Genomic DNA, 23,529 nt, shown 5'->3' with positions numbered 1-23,529 from the left:
ATCGATCAAGAATACAAATTGCTCACTTTTGTTTTTTTTTTTACTGGTGGAGCGATGGTTGGCTTTGCCACTGGGTACTTTTAGTTGTCTTTCCTGGGATACATTCAGGACTGCACGTCCCAGAGTGCAACGCAAAATATAGGGCTGACCAGCCTAGATTTGGATAACGACCGAGTTACACTGCCCTGCGCGGGCCTGGGGAGAACTGAGGCCCAGTGGAATGCTTTGCTGGGAGCAGTGCATGTAACGGTGCAGTCGGTAGCTCGTAGGTGGGGAACTGGGTCTGAAAGGTGATACGGGAGCCAACGGGAGCCAGTGCTGGGGGATTCGGTCCCAACGCCTCTCCCTGGATACAGAATTACTGATGCGGCCATTGCCTTTCCTAGAATCTAGACATCCAAACCACAAACGTAGCACATAGAAGCGCTTCCATAGTGCTTAAAAGCCCCATGCAACCAGGGTGCCCGTGTAGCACGGGTATGCTTTATAGAGTTCACGCATTATGCCCCTTTGTGCCACATAATAATGTGTGTATATAGCGCGCGAAAACCTCTATAAACCGCACGGAAATATTAATTTTGAGTTCAGAAGTCCGTATAAGGAGCTATACAGCGCTATGAATCGACTATAGAATTTAGAAGCCTCTTGACAATTAACAGGCGCCTATGAATTTTTAAAAAAACAGGGCAAATAGGCAGCCATGCATAACTTCGAGAAGCTTCTATATATCCACCGTAAAGGAAGTAGAAGGCCGTACATACATAGCTCTTAAAGCGCTATTTAACGGTCTGAGCCCCTATAGCACAAGGCGCAACTATACATCCTTCTTCAGTAGCTTCTATATATTACCTAATGGTCTCGAGAAGACCATCGGTGGCTGATTGTCGCCTGTGTGGCATTTCCAAGCCCACATTTAACACGCTGAAGCCATTATATTGCGCTTGGACTCTCCAAGCTAGCGCCTAGAATCCTGCCCTCGGCGCTCACAAGTCCCGGCTCACCTTGAAAAGAGCGTAGTGCAGGTACTGGTAGGGCTCCCTTCGCTGGAAGTCCCGCAGCGTGTCCCGGCTTGGGTACGGCACCTGAAAGGCGGGCAAGCCCTGCCTGCAACGGCGCAGGCAGACGGCGGTGTGCAGCAAGCGGCGGAAGAGGAGAAGCTCCCGGTGCCATCCCTCCGGGGCCTCGGGGGTCTCCCAGAGCCAGCCCTGCTGGGGGTCGGGGAGGTCTGGCGTCCCCAGCCGGCCGCAGTCCCGGCCGCAGGCGGCCTCGCTGTCCCGCAGCAGGCGGTGCAGGCGCAGGCTATGCTCCAGGAGCCGCACCGTCTCTCTCCAGCTCTCCCCCTCGTAGTTCTCCATGGCCAGGGCGTATGTGGCTGTTAGGGGCGCCACGTCCGCCCGAGGGAACCCCCGGAAGCTGTACTTCTCGTACTGAGAGAGGCAGGGGTTCCCCAGCAGGAGGACGGTCCCCAGCAGAGCCCAGTGGCAAGCACGGGGGCTGAGGCGGTCCATGGCAGCACCCAAGGGTGCTATGACCCGATCACCCTCTTGTAGGCTGTGTAAGATATGCTTCTGGCAGCGCCGAGGCTGGAGCAGCTCCCACTGCTCTTACCGCCCTGCTCCTGGTGGTGTTTCTGTTCTTGCCCCGGGTGTTGTTCCTGCCCCGCACGTAGCTTCAAACTCCAGGAATTCCTTAAATGAACGACTGGAAGAAAAAAAAGAAGTTTGGGGGCCCATCTGGAACTTTTTTTTTCTTCCCAAATTTGGTTTTAAAAAAAGGTGGGAGGGAGATGAGCAGGAGGATTCTGCAGGGTCTTAGTGCTCGGAGGAAGCCCAGAGAACGCATCTTGGCCGGTTGAATGGGAGACGCCAGGAAGAGGAGTCTTCCTTGTGAGCGGTGAAGCGCGCGGTGTACATGGCTTAAAAGCCAAATAGTGTTTTTATTTCCTGCAGCAGTGACAAACAGTCTCATTGGGCTGTGTTCATGCTGGTAGAGTGATTCCCACACCCCCCTTTGTTTTGGCATACATTAACTTTGGGTCTCGCCCTAAGTTACGAGGGCGATCCAGACGTGGACCCCTTGCTCACTGTTCTTAGAAGCACAGCTTCACCTCACTGATGAGGCCTGGGGTTGCTGCTGGTACTCTTGTTCAGAGTAGAATGGTCTAGCATTTCGGTGCTGGACTGCCCATGTGGGCAGGACAAAGACTGATATGCTGTGACAATTTTTCTCTGTGAAAGGGACAGTGAGCTGAAGACTTGGTAGCATTAGAAAGGGGTCATTCACCCAAGAACAGGTCATTGGGCTGTGTTCCTGCTGGTAGAGAGATTCCCAGACCCCACTTTGTTAAGTCTCGTTTGGGAAATACAGTCAGAAGCTGAAAAGTGTAAACATGGCTTTGATGTCAAATCGAGGTTCCTGTCCCCGGTTACCTCCGCTGTCCTCTGTACTGGGCTCCTGTGCTAGTCAGTTTTTTTAATTGTAGGGGCGTAAATTGTTGCTGCAAATAGGCGGGCATGACCGAACATAGCGAGGGATCCCGAACCAACAAGGGGAGGTTCGTGGGTCTTCTCACCCGACCCCTGAGAACATTTAAAAAGTAGAAGTTAAAATGGTGCATTTTACAGCACACTTTCTGTGAGAATCTGGGTAAAAAGCTCCACAGTTGGCAATCCGTTTTGTAGAGCATCAAGAAAAACTAATATAGATGCAAGCCAACACAGTGCATAGGAGCGTTTTCTGACACATTTTCATTACAATATATGCCATATGCCAGTATAAAAACATGTTCATGATGGCCGCTGTGCCCACACATGGCCATGCTGGCTGAACCAATATATCCCTGAAACTTTAAGACAACATATCTGTGCTGGCTCTGACAATATATGCCACTTAGACTACATAAGAACATAAACCCGTTGGCTGTGCCAGTAAAAATGCCATGCCACATTACGAATATATGGAATGACTAGCGCCACCAACGTACGTGGGCTAGTCTAGCGACATAACAACACTAATCATGTTTGCTTTACCATTGATGCCTAGGGAAAAAAAGCCATTCCACAAAAAAATGCCCTGGTTGCTGCTGTACAAATAGACCCCTCACCCCACAAACAGAGGCCCACTCCCCAACAAACATACATTCATACAGCCATTCATTTCTCTCAATGATTCGCGCAAAAATACAACATATGCTCCCTCATTCATACACATAAACTCATTCACACGCACACTTAGACACACACCCTCACATGCATGCATAGACATGTACACACATACATACATATATACATACGTGTTGTTTTTACCTGCTACCCCGGACCAGACCCTGCTTGCCACAATGGCCCTCCAGCATCCACGCAGCCCACAAAAAGAACCTGGAAGCAGAGAGAGCTGTCTGGTTCCTCGGTGCATGAGCAGTGGTGCTAGAGCGAGTCCTTCAAGCCACCTATGAAGAATACATGTGTGAGGAGACGCAGGTGCGCTCAGCTGCATGTTTAGCCCTGCAGTTCCCAGCCTGAATCCCCAGTAGGAGGTGCATTTCTGTTCACGTAAAATTATGCAGGTAACTCTATTTATGAATGGGTGGTCTGCTAATCAGACTCCACTTTCATAAATGCTCAATGCCAAAATTATGGTACGCACTGTGAGCAACCTGAGGGCGTCCTCACTTCTTTCCCCCAGAATCCACCTCTTGGGTGGCCAGCAACAGGCCATCACTTTTGGATCCCGATCCTGGGGGTGGATATGCAAGGGAGGATCACCTGGGTGGAGTGAACTTGGGGAGTGGGGAGAGGACGTCCTTAGGTGAGACATGGTATCCTACATTCCCTTTCCAAAAGGAACCTTCTGTCCCAATACCCTTTGTAGGTTACTGTCAGCCTTTCCCCTTTTCTCCCCTGCAAAATGCTCCCCAGAAATATTTCTTTTTCACTGGGACAAAGAAGAGACCAACTAGGATGACACATCCTCCTTTGGGTGAGAAAAATATATATCAACCTCATATTCTTAATACAGACACATATCAGCCTCATATTGTTAATGCAAGCCAATATCAGCCAAAGACCAACATGAGGAGACAACACAAAGTTATGAACACTTCCTTTAATGTAAACCTCACCAAACACCACTCTGGTACTGAGACGAAGAAGAGGGCTATGGAGGAGGTCAGATGGAGCAGCCAGGCATGTCCCTATAACTATGGCCTGGCAAATTGAACTAAATTACCCTCACCCTAGGTCACTTAGCAAGCCCAATGGGTATAAAAATGCGGGCTGTGCACAAGAAGAGGGATAAACAGCAGGCTGGAGCTTGGAGTCGGCTGGTGCAGGAGAGAGGCGGACCGGAGAGACAGGAGCAGGAGACACGGGTGCTGGAAGCCATATCGAGCAGGGATATGGGATGCTGGGGCCGACCCAGAAAAGGTCTGGAGGGCCTGCCCACCCTCAATGTCGGGCACAAGCAGCAGTAGCTGTGGGGCGCCAAAGCACTCCGGTCGCTGTGTACCACCAGGAGAGTGAGTGGTGCTCTCTCCGACCTCCGAGGGAAGAGCAGAGACAGTGGAAGGTGAACGTGGAAAGAGGAAAGGACCGATGGGAGCTGCCTCGTGAAGCCGGTGAGTGTAAACAGGGAACACTAAGCGCTCCGGGAACATGAAAAAAGCATTTCTTGACTATCGAACGAACTGGAAATTGTCACAAGCACTTTTGAATGTTGAAACAAGTGCCTTTAAATCTTGAATGAACTGAAAATAGTTTCAATGCCAAAACAGATGCATTTTGAATACCGAACAAACTAAAACACATTACAGCACTTTTGAATGTTGAAACAAGTGCCTTTAAAGCTTGAACAAACTGAAAATAGTTTCAATGCTGAAACAGGTGAATTTTGAATACCGAACGAACTGAAAGACATTACAAGCATTTCTGAATGCCATACAGAACCAAAGAAATCATGAACTTGTATGAACGGAATGAATTGGTCGAAATACAAATGTTTAAAAGGTTAGTAGAATCCCAAGAAGGGTGAATGAAAGCAAGGTGGTACAAGTGGCAACTACCACAGAATGAATTGGTTGAAATACAAGTGTTTAAAAAATGTCAATGCAATCCCAACAAGGATGAATGAAATGAAGGTGGTACCACAGAATTAATTGGTTGAAAAACGAGTGTTTATAAAGCCAATGGAATCCCAAGTAGGGTGAATGAAAGCAAGGTGGTACAAGTCACAAATAACACAAAGTGACTTGTTTAAAATATAAGTGGTTGCAAAGCCAATAGAATCCCAAGAAGGGTTTGAGAGGAGGAACAAGTATTGACACGAGCAGAGTGTTCCAGGGATTGCAGGTTAAGAGGAAACATGTATTGCCAAGGGCCAGACAAGTCAGAAAGTGTAACAAAGTGGATGATGGTGGCCAAACTGGCCCTGGTAAAGTGTTGGAAAAGTATAATCCTGAAAAAAGGAACAATATTCACTGTCAAGGGAAAGCAGTGGACATTTGTTGATGAAAAGCAGAGGGGAAACGGTGTAGATGACGATGCCACAGTTGTACAAATCCTGAGCTCACACAATGAAGAGCTGAGAATTACTGGAGAATCCTGATTGTCTTGTATGATCCCTGTTGGTTTTTGTAATAAACCGCAGTTCTAACTTGCCATTGACTGAGTCCTCCGTTTATTCTGGGGAAGGGCGTTGGGGCTTTTGGAGTCGGGCAGACCCCCAGACCTCTGGGATACTCAGGAGAAACTACCCCAACAAGTTGGTAGCAGAGGATGGTTTGTTACGCCAGCCCTGCACAAAGCCGACTCCTCCACCACGGAACCTGAGAGGGCGCAGGACCCCTCGCATATTTCGAGAAGACAGGGAATGTGTGCCCCGCGGAAAGGCCATCAAGTGCCAGCCTGGGAAATATCCTGCCGAAGTCCGTGAGGCATCCATCAGACCAGGAAGGTGAAGTGGCAGCTTTAGGGGATGCGGCAGCCGAGCAGTGTCAACAGACCACAGAGTGTAAGTATTGACCCAGTCATAGGGCAACTGGGGATTAGGGGAGCTATCGAGTATTGTGGAGTATCGTTTAGCATTGTCCAGTATTGTTTAAGCATTGTCAAAGTATTGTCTAGTATTGTAAAGTTACTAGGGACAAGAGTGGAGGTAGACGTCAGTATTTGTAGTCGGAGCACATTCGGGTTTAGAGGTAAAAGGTTCTGGTGAACAACCTAGACTACGGGTATGGATGATAGAAGTTATGTAAATAGTGGATTTCCTGTGGGTTGGGTGTTTTAGCTCGGGTCATAGATGACGGTATCCCTGTAAGGGTTAGCAAGGGAGCTGACTTAGATTGCGGAAGGTGATTCGAAAGTCTTGAGGAGAGGTTTTGCTTTCTAGGCGATGCAACAGGTACAGATCGATCACAAGATAAAAGTGGTATACTCTGCTAGGAGGCAGGAACACAGCTGGGGGGTTTTGTGTTGGGCTTGTCTGTATTCTGAGGCAACAGGTTTTTACATTGTTCGCAGTAATTGACTTCTTAGCACTACCTTGTTTAGTAAATTGGTGACATCACCCGTAGGTTTGCACATAGGATTTGGAGAACACGAGACGGTGAGGAGCTAGCATTGGAAAGCTTGGGATTGGTAGACTAGGTGAACCAGTGGCGATGTACGGAAGGTGCATGTGCAATATTGTGGGTGTGCCTGAGCAGGCAGCGATTGTGAAAGAGGTGGTGCCCGGATCACGCCTGACAGCTTGTGGAGCCAGACAGGCTTGTAGTGAATTACAAGGCATTGTGATTACACTGTGTTTCTACCTTAACAGCGGATGATCCAAACCCTCAATTTGAGGTCAGGTAAAAGGAAGGGCAATGTATCAAGGGAAGTGCGTGGGTGACACACCCCTACAGCACTTGTGTAAGACCCTCACACCCTATACAGACAAGATTGCAAGTATAGTGTAGAATGGACCAAAAGCACAGATGGTACATTGACAAAACCATGGCCAGCATGCAGAAGTTTCTCCATGGATGTGCAGAAATCCCTCTTGACACACATACAGGGTACCTATAAGGGGAAGAAGCTAGTAAGCTGCATGGCAATATTAAAATTGTGGAGAATGTTTCAGGCGGGAGAGGGGGACGCAGCGCGGCATCAGTGGATGCTGAATCAGCAGGAGGTACAGGGGCACGTGCCCCCACCTTCCGCTCCTCCACCCTGTCCTGCAAGTAAGAACTCAGAAGACATAGCCGATGAGCAGGGGATGTACCCATTACGAGAGCTAAGTGCCACAGAGGGGTACTCAAACCCGACATATAAACTGCCACCATATACTAAGGAAGAGGGACAGAAAGGTCAGAGCAGCCGACCAATGAGAGTGGAGCAAGCGGCGAGGTGCAAAAGGGCTCGAAGGAGGGGCTAGTAGGCATAGCCTCAAACAAGTAGGTAGGGGGACAGATCCTCCTAAAGCTGGAAGGGAGGACGAATGGAGAGGCAGATGGAGAAATCAAAGCAATAGAAGACCTTAAGGAAAGTAGTGAAGCAATGGATTGGGCTGAGATGATGGAGGAAATGGACTGAGAGGGAGAGAGAAGAGAGATTAGAGAGAGAGCGCAGAGAGAGGAGAAGGGAGGAAGAGAAAGCAGAGGGAGCGCGAAGAGAAATTAGAAAGGGAGTGCAGAGAAAGGAAGAGAGACGAGCGGGAACTGCAGGACATGAGGAAAAGAGAGCAAGAAGAAATAGAGAGAGCCAGAGGGAAGCAGGTGAGAAGGAGAAGAAAATTTTGATAAACAGGGAACGGAGAAAGTAGCAAATAGAGCGACTAGCACGGGAACGTGCATGACAGGAGGAGAAGAGAGATGCGCTTAAACAAATTAGAGAGCGATGGACACTAGGCACGGGAGACAGCGCAAGCACAGGGGGAGCAGCCAGGCGCATAGAAGCAGGTAGTATGACCCTGCCAAGCAGAGCCACAACTGAAGCAGGAGGCATGGACATGGGCTCCTATGGAGATAGGGGTGGTATAGATTTGATCGATCCAAAAGGGAAGACTGGGGAAGACACGACTTCCAGGAGATTGAGCTTTGTGGAGAATTTTTGTAGCAATATGGAGACAAAATCAAAAGATGACGCATGGGAAAGTGGGGACGATAAAAGAGGGCACCCAACGTATAGGTCCCCGGGGGACAGCGCAGGAAGAAGTATAACATAGGAAGGGGACATAAATATGGGAACAACGAAGAACGACCGGGGCAGTCAGGTACCACAAACAAGAGCAGCATCATACAACTCAGACAGTGTACTTCCATACGTTGAGAGACTCAGGGACCCCGCAGGATGAAGGAAGGGGGAGACAGCTATAGTATGTTCTAGAGAGAGGATTATGGGGCGATCTGACAATTGCTTTCGAATACCCATATAAGAACCCATAGATGTATACTCTGGCATCAGGGACACTGATAAGCAGATCCGGATGACTATGAGCGCGAGTGGGGAGTTAGGATTTGCACAGATGCCCCTACTGGAAAAAGTAGAGGGGGGCGACCTCAGTATATACCATGGAAGCACACAGACAAGGAAAATGTAAGATGCTGGCTACCTGCGTTGACCACGGGTGCTGGGCAATGGATATATGAAATGGGAAGAATGACAGCAGGACAGAGGTTAGCAGTGGGGGACATGAAAGGACTACTAGTGGCGATTCTCTGGGAAGCTGCTGATGATGGATGGAAGAGGGCGGGGCTTCCCGGAGTGACAACCCAAAACACAGTGCACAATGGTTCGCTGTTTGTAAATTGCAGAGCTGCCTTATGGCAAGCCTTAAGGGCACAATACCCAGACACATCAGACATCGGGGCAATTATGTCCCGCAAGATGGAGATAGACGAAGACCCTGTACACTACATTCATTCTATTCAAGAGCTTTGGGACAACCACGAGAACCGTGGGTCAAAACAGTTGCAGTATTTTACTACATATCATGCCAGGGACTGCCAGAACCAGTTCAGAAACAGCTAAAGAAATTAGTAGGCATGGAGGCAAAATCTTGGCCAGAAATACAGCTTATGATCATTCATCATTGAAGGCTATTACAAGAGAAACTTAAAAAGAAGGCTGAGGACAGGAAGTAAAATGAGAGCATTAAAAATGATTGAAGTACGCCATGGAACGGGCGGTACTAACCAGCGCAAACGCACAAGGGACACAGCAGCAGCAGTACACACACCGCCGCCCATGAGGGGAGGATTCATGGGGCGGTAGAACATGCAGCACAGGTTCCGAAGAAGAGGGGGGCCACCGAGAGGATGCAGGTATGGGCAGCAGATACATCACAATCCAAGGAGCTTCTCAGGGGGATTTCGAGGATATGGGCCACAGGTGCAGCAGGGCGCAGGGGATTACTCAGGGGGTTTCCAAAGCCAAGGGAGAGAACCACCACAATGTTGGTTGTGTGGGCAAATGGGGCACATATCGAGAGTATGCAGAAGCAGGGGGATGCAACCAAATTTGGGAGCACAGTACCAGCAAGCATATCAAGGAGATGAGAATAGCTATTACGCACGTGACCAACAACAGCAACAGCAAGGATCGACACCATAAGCACACCAGCCCATGGCGCAGATACCACAAATGTAAGCACCCATACCACAGTATATGCAAGCACCACAGATCCAAGGCAGCACACAGCAGCTGTCACAAGCACAGAGCAGCATGCAGACGAATGATGGGACAGTTTCACACATGGACTTCATAACAACAGCCCCCATTAGGAAGTTGGGGGGGTCACCATGGTGGGGAACAATCCATTTTCAGGGAATGGGATGTCCTTATACCCTCAATAGGATATCCCACAGACAGACTTGATGTGTTCCATCCTGTTGATCACACCCAACCCTGCGGAGGAACCTTGCATAGGGGTGACGATGGGTGAACCATTTTTTCCCTTTTTTGTAGACACAGAGGCGACTCGGTCCTGCATTCGAGAGGGAACATTTAGGTTGTCAGGCAATGCCATGAATACTCAAGGATTCTCTCAGGGACTAAAGAAGTAGACGATGTCTCCCTTTCTAAAGGAGAACACTATCTATCTTTACCATTACTCTATTCTCGACAGACACCTGTAAACCTAATGGGATGGGACATTATGAGCAGACTAAGCATGACCATTTAATTCACAGACAAGAACAATGTGCTACACACCAGGAATACATTTCCTTAATGTACAAGAGATCATGCAAGCCTATTGTGGACGGAAGGTACAGAGGGGAGTGCCAGTGGATGAGGAGCTGTTCCATTACAGGACCGAGATTGCAATTGCATGGCTCCCAGGGATTGCAGGGAAGATGTGGCAAGTTCCAAATGAGTATTTATTCAGACATACCGATGGATGCGGCAGAAGGGACAATAATACCCATAGAGATTGAGGCAGTCATTTTGAGGGGCGTGTGGATAGCAGTACATGGGATGGGTGACACAGGATGATTATGGCGAGCAGTGATCGCTGTAGCATAAGAATACATGCTAACTACATGGAAAGCAGTGATTGCTGTAGCAGAAGGGTATATGCTAATCACAATGACAGATGAAGAACTATTCAGAGATGAAAGGTCAGAACACGAGACAGTGTTTGAGATGAGTGTGACATACTGGTTAAAGATACACTACAGAGAAGTACCACAGAGGATGGCAATGGCGTTGGAAGCACCACCATCCTTCTGCAGGGAGGATCTGGCCAAGGTGCCCTATATTCTATGGACCACCAGTCCCTATGATGTGAGGCTGCTGAAAGGAGTGTGGGGAGTGAAAATAAAACTGAAATCAGTAGCAAGTTTACCCAGAGTCAAACAATACGCACTCTCAAAGGAGGGAGACAAGGGCATTTATGGGACAATTGCAGCACTGATTTAGAGAGGCATTCTAGTACCATCAGAGTCCCCATGCAACACAGCTGTATATACAGTTAAGAATGCAAAAGGGGGGTCATGCCATTTTATACATGACTACTCCCCTTAATCACATTGTAGAAGCAGAGTATCCTCTGGCTCCAAACCCAGTGATAAATTTGTGCAGCATTCCAGCGGAAGCTGCCTGTTTCACTATCATAGATTTAAAGAATGCTTTCTTCTCTATAGCACTACACCCAGACTCCTTTTATGTATAGAAATTCTAAGTGGAAACATACAAGACTTCCTTAAGGGTACTGTGAGTCACCCTCCATATTCAATATGGTCCTCCAGATGGACCTAGGTAATGAACAGATGGAAACCACGGTTATACAGTACATAGACAACATTTTGATTTACAGCATGACAGAAGAACAGTGTAGAAATGACTCGGTACACATGCTGACAGTGCTAGCTGACAAGGGATACAAGGTGGACAAAGCCGAACTACAATACTATCAGAAAGAAGTGCTATTCATTGGGCAGGTGATTTCATGAAATGGCCGACAGGTGACGCCAGAGAATGTGTAGACAATACGCAGGCCAGTAAAACCCACGACAGTGAGAGAAATGCAGCAATTCTTGGGGTTGTGTAATTATTGCAGGGCATGGGCAGTCAACTATAGCACTTACACCAGGCCTCTTCTAGGGGCTCTGAAGGAAACACAGAAGGGACATAAAACAATACAATGGAAAAAGGAGATGACTGAGGCATTTGATGAGATGAAAGCAGAAATATGCACAGCACCAGTGTTAGGGATCCCAGAATATGAAAAGGAATTTGTTTTGTTCTCACACACCAATGGGGTGGTGATGAAAGCAGTACTGACACAGACGACAAGTTTGGGAAACAAACTGATAGCCTACTATGGTGGGAACATTGACCCAGTAATGAGAGGACACTATCCTTGCGAACCATCTTTGGCTGCTGCCGCATTCGCAGTAGAAAAGTCAGCAGGTACTGCAATGGGGTGCAGCTGCACTCTTTACGTGGAGAAAATGCCCTCTTTGCAATACTGGAGAAACTAGCGATAATTTTGTGCATCATTCCAGCAGAAGCTGCCGGTTTCATGGTCATAGATTTAAAGAATGCTTGCTTCTCTATACCACTACACCCAGACTCCTTTATGTATAGAAATGCTAAGTGTAAACATACAATACTTCCTCAAGGGTACTGTGAGTCACCCTCCATATTCAACAGGGTCCTCCAGATGGACCTAGGTAATGAACAGATGGAAACCACGGTCATAAAGTACATAGACAACATTTTGATTTGCAGCATGACAGAAGAACAGTGTAGGAATGACTAAGTACCCATCCTGACAGTGCTAGCTGACAAGGGATACAAGGTAGACAAAGCCAAACTACAGTACTGTCAGAAAGTAGTGCTATACATTGGGCAGGTGATCTCACAAAATGGCCGACAGGTGACGCCAGAGAGGGCGGAGACAATACGCAGGACAGCAAAACTGTCATGACCCGGAGCGCAAATCCCTTTGTTGAACTTACCGGTTACCGACTCCTGCTTCGTCCCTGACACCGCCTCTGTGAATTCCCTCTGAACATTTGCCTCCTCTCTTGCCGTGACCTGCTTCATGCTTGGACACCGCAACTAGTGTGTCTGATTCCTTAAGGAAGCTTGCATCGTTATTTCGTGAGAGCATTCTACTTCACATCCATACCTCTGAGACCCACTGTTTACTTACCTTGCTGAACTACTGCCTGTGCTCCTTTTTATTACCATCTCTTCCTTCACTACTCTTCGCTGTTCCCTCAGGTTTCTAGCTCCTTCTACCTTTTGGACGCTATGCAGCTGAATTATTCTGTGCACCATTTTCATCTCCACTAAGGGTACTCTGCTGATATTACCCTTCTTGCCACGTTTTTTTCCTACACTCCTGGATTGCCTGAATGGATGGTTTGCTGCTCCTGGTGGATTGTTATGGACACTGGTTAGTTGTGCCCTTGTGCCTTTCGGGATAGGTGATTTCGGACTTCTTCATTGAGAACAACATTTGGGGACATTTCTTCAGTGTTCACTACCTTCACATACAAGTACCTGTTTTTTTTTACTGTTATCACAGTTAAGTAGGTTCTTCACAGTTTCACCATACACTGCAGGTAAGAGTGAGGTTGTGTGGGGGAGGGTTGACTTTTGAACTACGTAATCAAGTACTCTGATTATTGACCTTGTAACCTATCCCTTTTTTCCTTTAGCTCTGTTGCTGCTCCTGACTTTTCACCCAAGCCCCTGGCCTCTTAGGTGTATTTCCTACCCTGCAAGCTGCGCTCTTGAGGGGAAGGTTTTTTCTGTCATCGGTCCACTTGCTACGACTGAACCAACTACTAGGAAGTGATTAGAGCAGGCTCATCGTTCTAGTGGTTCACGACAAAAACCCACGAAAGTGAGGGAAATGCAGCAATTCTTGGGTTTGTGTAATTACTGCAGGGCATGGGTCTTCGACTACAGCACTTACACCAGGCCTCTTCTAGGGGCTCTGAATGAAGCACAGAAGGGACACAAAACAATACAATGGAAAACAGAGATGACTGAGGCATTTGAGGACCTTAAAGAAGCAATATGCACAGCTCCAATGTTAGGGATCCCAGTCTTTAAAAATGAATTATTTTTGTTCTCACACACCGATGAGGTGGTGATGAAAGCAGTACTGACACAGAAGACCAGTTTGGGACACAAACCGATAGCCTACTACAGTGGAAAGCTTGACCCAGTAATGAGAGGACACTATACTTGCTAACAATCTTTGGCTGCTACCGCATTCACAGATGGAAAAGTCAGCAGGTACTACAATGGGGTGCAGCACCACTCTTTACGTGGAGCATGCCCTCTTTGCAATACTGGAGAAATCATAGAGCGCACTGACAACACAGAGAGCATCTGGGTATGAGCTGTTACTATCAAATGCAGCACTCAAAGTGGTGAGGTGCAGAGTAGTTAACCCGCCAATTTTTCTCGCAGGAGTCTTAGAGAAAGGTGACTATGCACACGACTGCACTGAAAGCGGACACGGATTCAGTGACACCTGCAAAGTACAGGAGGATGCACTTGACCGGGGAGACGTGCTTTACATTGACGGTTCTTCGACAATTGACCAGACAGATGAGGTTAGACATACAGGAACTGCAGTAGTGAGGCTCAAAGAGGATGGAAAACACGAGGTAGTGGTCAGTGTATGAATGCCATCACATTATTCAGTACAGGCAGCAGAAGTAGTTGCCTTAATATTAGTCTTGGAGCACATCAGAGGAAAGGAGGTGACAGTATACTCAGACTCCGTGCATGTGACATCAACAGTACATTCAGGATTGTCGTGATGGATGAGGAGGGGTTTCAGGAGGGTAAATGGGTCACTGGTACAGCATGCACTCTTACTGGGTAAATTGATTGAAGTTATTCATTATCCCACGCAGATAGAGATAGTGAAATGTCAAGCTCACACAAGAGGGGAAGACCCCACATCAAGAGGAAACTAAACAGCAGACTCAGAAGCAAAGTTTGCAGCATATTTTGGAAAACTACTAGAAATGGAGACAGCATCACATGCCCATGACTATGCAAGAACAATGGTACTGAAGGAGGGGTACAATGTATTGCCAGAAACTCAGATAATGGAGTTGCAAGGAGCTGCACCCAGGTAGGAGAAAGATCTGTGGACCAAAATGGGATATACAGTGTCTCCAACAGATGCCCTATGGTGACAGAATAACACAGGGAAAGTGGTAATGCCACTAGCATTGTTGCACACAGAAATGACACAGCTACTCTATCCAACACACACAGGGAAGCAAGTAATTTCTGCCCATATTGGAGAAAGTTGATTCCATCCTAATTTGGTGGAACACATCGTCGAAGCAGTAGCAGACAAAGCTGTCAGACTAATAGGGAAAATGGTCTGGAATCATCTCTAGGACATCAAGCCCTACAAAGCAGAGGCCTCACCTGGCAACACGATCAACAGAGCCAACGATCCTCAGCGAGAAGAACAAGACAATTTTGAACTTGTACTGCCGAGTGGAGGATACCCAATGGTTACTCGCTCAAGGGAAGCAGAGTTAGGGCACAGACTTCCTGAACATCCAGAGTGAAGATACACTGTCTGTTTGTTATTTTATTCTCTACACATATTCTTTGAGAAAGGCAACTGTAATATTTAATGACTGTTTATGTAACCCATTGAATTCCACCTTGATACCTTTTCAAACCAATTTGTCCACAATGTTAGAAGACCAAGCAAATTTCGAGCACATTCACCTAGCGTTTATTAACTAGCTATTGTATCATATTTGGCCCAAGCATACCCACAACTTGAACAGGGAAACCTGTCCGTCCTTACCATACTGAGGGACCCTGGAATTAGAGATCTGTGGGAGCAGTTATTCATCTTCGCCATAAACGATTATATGGTCTACAGGGCTTAAAACTAATTTATGTAAGACCATTACTCTGCAACAATGTAATAGTGTCTTGGGGGCAGGGCAGGCCAGCTACCTGACATGCAAGGACCAGTAGAATAACCTCTATAGGAAACCTGTATAGGTAATAGTACTCTCGATACCCAATCCTCTGTGATGATAGGTTTTTGGACAAGGGCACAGATGATGACATCACAGTTGTACAGAACCTGACTGCACATGATGGAGAGCTGAGAATTACCAGAGAATCTCAATTGCCTTATATGATCCCTGTTGGCTTTTGTAATACACTGCAGTTCTAACTTGCCATTGCCATTGACTGAGTCCTCCATTTATTCTGGGTAAGGAGGTTGGGGCCCTTGGAGTCGGAAAGACCTCCAGACCTCTGGAATACTCAGTAGAAACTACCCCAACAGGTTGCATGAGCTGTAATGGGTGGACCGTGTGGTCTGACAACTGCACCTAGACTCAGTGGCCCTTTTGGTAGAAGCCATCAAAAGTCACAATAAGGAAGCTGAAGTTTTGCCACAGTTGTTCATGTGATTTTGAAGTGAAGAGGCAGAACTATTTTTGTGATGTGAACCAATGATAAGAAATGATGATAAGAAAGTTGGGAAGTGTCCCAAGCAAATGTGTTGTTTTTGAAGAGCGGGAAGATTTGAACTCTTGGGGAAGGGAACCCCGATATTTTGTGAACTGTGTTGGAATTGGGGAAAGAGAAGCTGTTTACAAGCCAAGAGCTGGAAGAAGCTCAGAACTTTATTTTGAACACTTTTTATTTTGACGCTGATATCCTTACACATTGTATGCAGTTAATTATAAGGGCAAGTATAGGTTTTGGACACATACTGACTTTTGATTTGGACTTCCTGACACAGACTATCCTTAGTTTTAGCCCATCCTGACATTTCAGTTAATAACCTTCTGTGAGTTGAAACTTGAACCTGTTGTCTGTGTCTGACTCATGATGCCTTCACAGCACATTTACCTTGCTGTAACCACTTCCCTGACATTTACAGCACCGGCTCTGAACTGGCGCACAAATGGTTCAGAGGTCACCTGTGCATCCCTGACAGCTGCTGGAACACAAAGTCACTGTAGGCAGAGGTAGAAATTAACATCTGCACCTCTGATCTAAATTGTATTAATTGTCTATGTTAATCGGTCTGATGGCAGGTACATCTCTAAATATAAACTATGCCTGGTTGTGTTATGGTGACTGATAAAAGCACAGAAATAAGAAGCCACAGCTATCTGATATCACAACAGTGTCAACTCTGTGAGCAAAGCTGAGATGTTACATGGCTGATATGTATTAGCGTCTAGTCTGAATGTCTCTCCAGCGACCTTGTTGATTCTCCAGTAGGGAAAGACACACCTTCCACAGGGGATAGAAACTTCTCCCGGAAGGGTTTCCTGCGAACAGAGATTCAGAGGCAGCAGTGACATAACAAAGCCATCATCACACCGGGGTGCTGATTACTGGAATACCTTTGAAGGCAGCAGGCATGGAAAGGGGATAGAGTTCGAGTTGTGAGAGAGGGAAGGTAGGCTTGGAGATGGGACCCACTGTCTTGCTTCCTGTAGTGATTCTCTTCCTTTTTCTGTTCCCTCTTCATTTCCTGCAAACAAGGTACTCCGGGTGTGATGTCATAAGGTCAAGAACACAATAACAGTGATTTGACCCTCACAGCTGCTCGGTTTTAGAGCAATACCCTGTGGCGATTCGCCTTTGAAAGGAGGGGGCACCCCCTCGTTCGTTGAGTAGTCTTTGGACCATCAAGAGAAGAAGAAGGTTACACATTTGGACCTCTGTTGGGAATGCAGTTCATTCGAAAATCCTCTTCCACAGTGGTGAAGACAGAAGGCATCCAAGGCAGAGGAGAACTCGGTCCCCGAACCATCCCCAAGGAACAGTGGGGTTGACTGCTGTTGGACCAGTGCCTCACTGCTTGCTGCACTGGAACCAGGCTCCTGTTCAAAGGAGGTGAAGGATCCCCTGAAGGTGCAAGTCTAACTCCCTTGAGTGAGAATGTAGAACAGATAGAGTCACCTTGTCCCTTGAGACCATGGATTCGTCTTCCCAGCAACTCAGAAGTCAAGGAACATCTCTTGGCCGTGATTCCATCATTGAATGGCTTGTGAGCAACACAGATCCAATCACTAACCTGCTGTTGCCAGTAGGTAACCCAAAATGCACTCCTATGATGATGTGTCCCCTTAGATTTAACTCCTTTCAACCAATTTGAAAAAAATCACATAAGAAACTTCAACACATAAACCAAAGTTTTCAACACTCTGTATTTGTCATATCATGTCCACATAAATCAAAATAAGTTCTTTTTCATTCAATTATACCCGAAAAACAGTTGTACTTATCCCAGTAAGCAGTTTTACACAATTCCCTGAACTCAGTTTCCACAAACTCTTCCCAATAACACTAGTAGAGTGGAACCGTATATTTGTCTTAATGAAAACAACTTGAATAATGGCAATACATCCTTTGCTGTCACATTGATTTATTCCAACAGATGCCAAAGCGTTTCGGATTACAAATCCATCTTCAGGGCACGTTCGCTGTCATTCTAGTGTTCAAACAATAATTTCTTTAATCCCACCTACAAATTCATAAAGGGTGTTATTAGAAAATGTTCTTAGTCTCATAACTTTATACCATAGATTAGATAAATAAACGACACCGACCCAAACATCCTACACTTGTCCCGCACTTCTTCCTGCAACATGTTGTTACTGCTTGGGCGGCACCTCATGTCGAACTCATTTAAGCAGCTCATCAAGCCGAAGCCTAATCACTGCCTCAGGAAACTCCTAGATGCCTGACTGAATGGTTTTGGGCCTCAAAGACAAAATTAAAGTACTGCGAAGATGCCCTGTCCCCCGGTCCACTTTTGGGACCACAAAGAACTTTCATCCCCACTTCCCTGCCTTTTCTCTTTTAAGACATTATTGAACATTGACATTATGCCAATTAAGTGCTTGAAGACCCCCTGCTCATCTACCCAGAGGACCACTCTACAACAGTCTGCATTTTCTGTGTCCTCTTTATAGGGGTGTGCTTTTTCTAGGGTTTTTAGTTGGTTGTCTGCATTTTCATTGTTTGATTCAAAGTCCATATTTTTGTAGAACCTTGATTGGACATTCTTTTATTTTGGAACCATTGTACTTAAGTTGTTTGGGCAGCCACTGTTATCAGCTCACACCCCTCATGAAGTAATAGCCTGCCCTCAGCCTTTGCTGCTAAAAGAGGCAATGGAGGTATTCCTTTCTGGCTGTGCCTGTTTTGTCCATATGTTTGGGATCACTGCTGTTTTAGTAGCAGTCTGGAACTGGGAAGGTGGTTTAGCCACTACGCATCCCTATACTCCTGCAGAGCTGTAGTCATTTTGTCGCACTGGTGGGCAGCAGTGGACTTAGATCAAGACTGCGCCTACAGCTTACTCATCCAAAATAGAAGTCTGTGTTTTCAATGTTAGAAATACTGTCGGGCATATTTTTGGTTTTGCACAATGGAGCTAAACATGAGCTCAGTGGGGGGGATTGGAATCCAGTGCTCCTAGTGAGCTATGTCAAGTGGGGGCACTCCCCCGCAGCAAGGAAAGTTAGTAAGTCAGAAATGCTTAAGAGCCGCCACACTTTTGAGTTAGCGAGGGTAGCAGAGGAGACACAGGGACCAGTAGTGATCTAGAGACCCTATACCGGGTAGCCATTTGACTGGGTGCGTAGATCTAGTTGGGGATAGCTGTTCCCACCATCCATCCTGCAGCAGGGGGGTTGATGTGGTTTCCCAGAGGTCCCGAGTTTCCCACTCATCTCAAGCTATTTATTTCTTGTGGCGTCCATATCTGTCTCTGTTTAGTGGTTTTGCAGTTTTTGCCGGAGTATTCCATTAAGAAGTTGTAGTGGTTGTTGCAGCCCTTGATAGAGTCTGTGGTGCCAGTTGATGTCGTAAAGGGAATCAGGATTGGAGGTCCTGTTTTGTGGCACATAGAGTACATACCAGTGTGTTTAAGTTTATTGATGACTAATGAAGAGTCCTTATATTGGTAGTTATGTAGATACTGGTAGGGGTTTAGAAAGTCGAATTTTAAAATAATCTAACATTTCGTTTTCTATTCTTAAGATTTTATTGCAGGAAGCACAAATATTTTCCATTCTTTGTGCCTACATGATGCTTTGCACAGTACGCTTGTGGGACCTCCCAGGGAGTCTGTGTACTTTTACGCACCATGTCTGTGTGGCTGCACATTTTTGTTTAGTTTGTTCTTTGTTGTGTACGTGTCATGATGCATACCCCCGGGCATCCAGACCACGTCCATCAGCCCTGGGAGCAGGCATCATGTCGCCTTGAGAAAACCCAGCAACCCCTGCTAGGGGCTGTCTGGGTTCAGTCCTTGCGCCTATGGCGCCAGGCTCATATGGGACATCAGTCCTGGAGCCTATGGCGCCAGGCTCATAGGTGCACACTTACCTGATGCAGACCATGCTGCAAGAAGATCCAAGCCCATGTGAGGCCTGGAAGGGACTACTTTACCTTAGGGACTATTTTGTTACTCGGATGTGGTCGGGGAGGAATACCTACCTGGGACTACTTTGGAGGCTATTTAAACCACGCCCGAAGAGCAGCACACGCTTTGCATTATTCTGCATCCAGCAGCGTAACGCTCACCATGCCAGCAGCAGCATCCAGCCTTCTGCCACGCCCGCCTCGAACCTGGAGCACCTAGAAAGAAGGAAAGAAGCAAAGGTTAGAACAAGAGTATTACCTGATTTCTTACCTGATTCTGGATTCATCGCATCTTCAAACGAGAGGAAAGACTTTGTTTTAAACGCGTCGCATCGCCAGCAGCAGCGCCGCGCCATACTCACCGTTCCACGCAGCATCTCTTCGATCCGGCGCTGTCTCCATCTTAACATCGCCGAATCCCGGCACCTAAGGGGGACAAGAAACAACAAGGTGAGCAGAGAGAACAGACAGAGACAATCTCTTTAGCCTCCATATGCTTACCTGATTTTAACGCCAGAGGTATAATTCTTCAGCACGCCACATCTTCTAATGCCGCACCTGTAAGATAAGGAGAAAGCAGCAAGTTTAACCCGTGGCATTATTTATCGGACAGTTTTGGGTAACACAGACTTTTACCGGAGCGCTTTCAGCTGTCACTCTTCTTATTGGGTCAAAGCTGCAAGATAAAAGAGGAATTGGACAGGAGTGAATTCCAGACATTTTGAACTCTTACGAACTATATACTTATGGCTCTTCACCAAGACCTTTTGGAGTCAGGATTCGTCTACAACTCTTCCAATATCTTCAGGCCAGTGAATTAATTGGCCATCAAGGCGTCCCTGCGTGCTTCGCAGGATAGAGAGCTCATCCTTCAAGAATATAAGGTGAGATTGCTGAGAGGGCGCTTCAGAGGTGATTAGTGGGGAGGACAGTGGGGGTGCTATCACTTGAATCCACAAGTGGCTAAATCTATCTCTCCACTTGTAGGAGAATATTTCTACGGGAAAAGCAGACAAGAGTAGGGGGGCATATCCAGTCAGTCATCGCTGCACTACGCATCACGTGGGTGGAGGCCGCAGCAGTCCGGGTCCGACCGACGCCCCTGTGGGAGCCAGGTGAGCGTAACAGAACGCGAAGCCTATCTACAAATCCCCACCCGGGCGTTATGGAAACCTCAGAAACCGACCAACTGGCACAACTATTGGGGGAATTTAGGGCGGAAGTGCACTCCGCTCGCCAAGAGACTAATGCCCTCAGAAGAGAACAAATTGTATTGAAGGAGCGCACAGATGATCTCGCTAGACAATTGCTGCAAACTCAAGCTGGACAAGCACCCCTACATGGTTCCGGGGGAAACCCAGCTCCTGTGTTATCGAGTAACCCTGTGCAAATAAACCTACCAGGAAATATTCCATTAGCTCCACCTGAACGCTTTGCCGGAGATCCCAAAAGGTTTGCCGTGTTTATGAACCAATGCCGCTTGCACTTTTTATGCAGACCAGGAGCCTTCCCAAACAATCAAGCCAATGTAGCCTTTGTATTATCATATCTCAGCGGCAGTTCAGCTGATTGGTCAATTCCACTAGTTACTCAGGATGACCCAATTCTTCGGGATTTTCAAGGCTTTCAAACGAGCATGGAAAGACTATTTGCCCGGCACTCCCAAGGACAGGCCCTGGATAACGAACTTTTGTCCCTACGACAGGGTAACCAGGATCTGCTAACCTATATCGCAACCTTCAATAGATTGATAGTGGAAACCGGATGGCCTAAGGAAAAACGAATTACATTGTTTAATCGTGGACTTCGGGGAGAACTTAAAGACGTCTTGGCTCAAGTTGTGAACCCACTTCAGGATTGCGCAGAGTTTATAGACTTAGTGGTCCAGCAGGATCATCGACTCCAGAATAGAAAGGCTGATCGAGCTAAGTTCGAAAATCGGGTATTGGTTAAATCCAACATTGCCCCCAAAGGATCAGATGCATCTGAACCTATGCAAATCGGGGGGGTCAAAGGACCCTTAACTCAAAAGGAAAGAGAAAGAAAAAGACAGATGCAATTGTGTCTGTACTGTGGAACCTCAGGACATTTTCTACGGGATTGCCCTATAAAACCACCCAAGAAGGTGGTAGGAGTTGCTGATAAAAGTCCAAAAGAGCCTGATTCGGAAAACGACCACACCCGACAAGCGTAGAGATCCGCTTGCCGAGCTTAAAGAAGGACACTCAGACCTCACATGTGATCATACCAATGGTCCTAATTGATCCTAGACAACCCTCACGTATGCACGCAGTAAGGGCATACATTGATAGCAGGGCCGTAGGGAACTATATGGACCACAAATTGGCTTCCAGGATGAATCTACCTCTCTGCCGAAAAACCACCTCAGATGTCATCACCACAGTCGATGGAACTGAAATAGCCTCTGGGCCTGTAACTCATTCCACCGCAGAGATGACACTATTGGGTCAGGATGGGCATCAAGAGACTATTGTGTTTGATCTAATCAAAGCCCCACAGTTCCAAATAATACTGGGGATACCTTGGTTGGAAACACATAATCCTGATATTGATTGGCGAGAGAAGAGAATAATCTTCCCGGATTGTGCACAAACCTGTTACCCAAAGAAAAATCAGAACGCAGGCCTGGCCACAGTAACCACAGCAGTCATGCAACTACCTCCAGAATACCAAGAATTCCAGGATGTCTTCCAAAAGGAACAGGCAAACACCTTACCTCCTCACAGATCGTACGATTGTCAAATCGATCTCATACCCGGTGCACAACCCCCTTGTAGCAGGATCTATGCCCTTACAGAACCTGAGCACCTTCACCTACGACAATACTTAGACCAGTACCTTGCCAATGGCTTTATTCGCCCTTCCAAGTCTCCTGTATCCTCAGCTTTGTTCTTCATGCCAAAAAAGGAAGGTGACCTTAGAATGTGCATAGACTACCGTGCACTAAATCAGATTACGGTAAAAAACCGATACCCATTGCCTCTGATCCCCGAACTACTAGACCAAGTAAAAGATGCTTGTATCTACACTAAGTTAGATCTCCGAGGGGCATATCATCTGGTACGTGTAAAGAAAGGCGACAAATGGAAGACGGCCTTTCACACCAAGTACGGTTTATTCGAGTATCAGGTGATGCCCTTCGGGTTGTGCAATGCACCAGCAGCCTTCCAGTATTTTATGAACGATGTCTCTCGTGAACTTATTGACGTCTGTGTTGTTGTATACATAGACGATATCCTTCTGTACTCCTCCTCAGAATCAGACCATGTTAAGCACGTGCGTGCAGTCCTTGAGAAACTACGCCAGCACAAGTTATATGCAAAATTGGAAAAATGTGTTTTTCATGTTACGGAAGTTGAATTCCTTGGATTTATCTTGACTCCAAAAGGAGTCCAAATGAACTCACGAAAGGTGGATGCAATTCTCAAGTGGCCATCACCTAGTTCAGTTAAAGGGGTGCAAAGCATGCTCGGATTTGCCAATTTCTACCGCAGATTCATTCCGGACTTCTCACATGTTGTACATCCCATCACAGCACTTTTGCGAAAGAACAAACGTTTCTTGTGGACCGAAGAGGCTGAAAAGGCCTTCCAAGAGCTGAAAGCGAAATTCACGTCTGCGC

General features: G+C 46.9%; 1 protein-coding gene across 2 annotated transcripts in view; it reads right to left on the bottom strand.

Moving 5' to 3' along the window:
* P3H4 (prolyl 3-hydroxylase family member 4 (inactive)) overlaps positions 1-1,811 on the bottom strand; it is a 95,822-nt gene extending 94,011 nt beyond the window's left edge. The window contains exon 1 of one of the 2 annotated variants that reach the window (XM_069634505.1): positions 1,002-1,811. In XM_069634505.1, the coding sequence (XP_069490606.1) occupies positions 1,002-1,508 (507 nt within the window). In that variant the 5' untranslated portion in view covers positions 1,509-1,811. The remainder of the gene's footprint in view (positions 1-1,001) is intronic. The other variant, XM_069634506.1, reaches the window with a different exon arrangement.
* Between the last annotated feature and the right edge of the window lie 21,718 nt (positions 1,812-23,529).

The sequence above is a fragment of the Ambystoma mexicanum genome, chromosome 13, assembly GCF_040938575.1.
Source record: "Ambystoma mexicanum isolate Mex_15411 chromosome 13, UKY_AmexF1_1, whole genome shotgun sequence".
Classification (NCBI taxonomy): domain Eukaryota; kingdom Metazoa; phylum Chordata; class Amphibia; order Caudata; family Ambystomatidae; genus Ambystoma; species Ambystoma mexicanum.
This window is presented reverse-complemented; position numbering and strand designations above follow the sequence as displayed.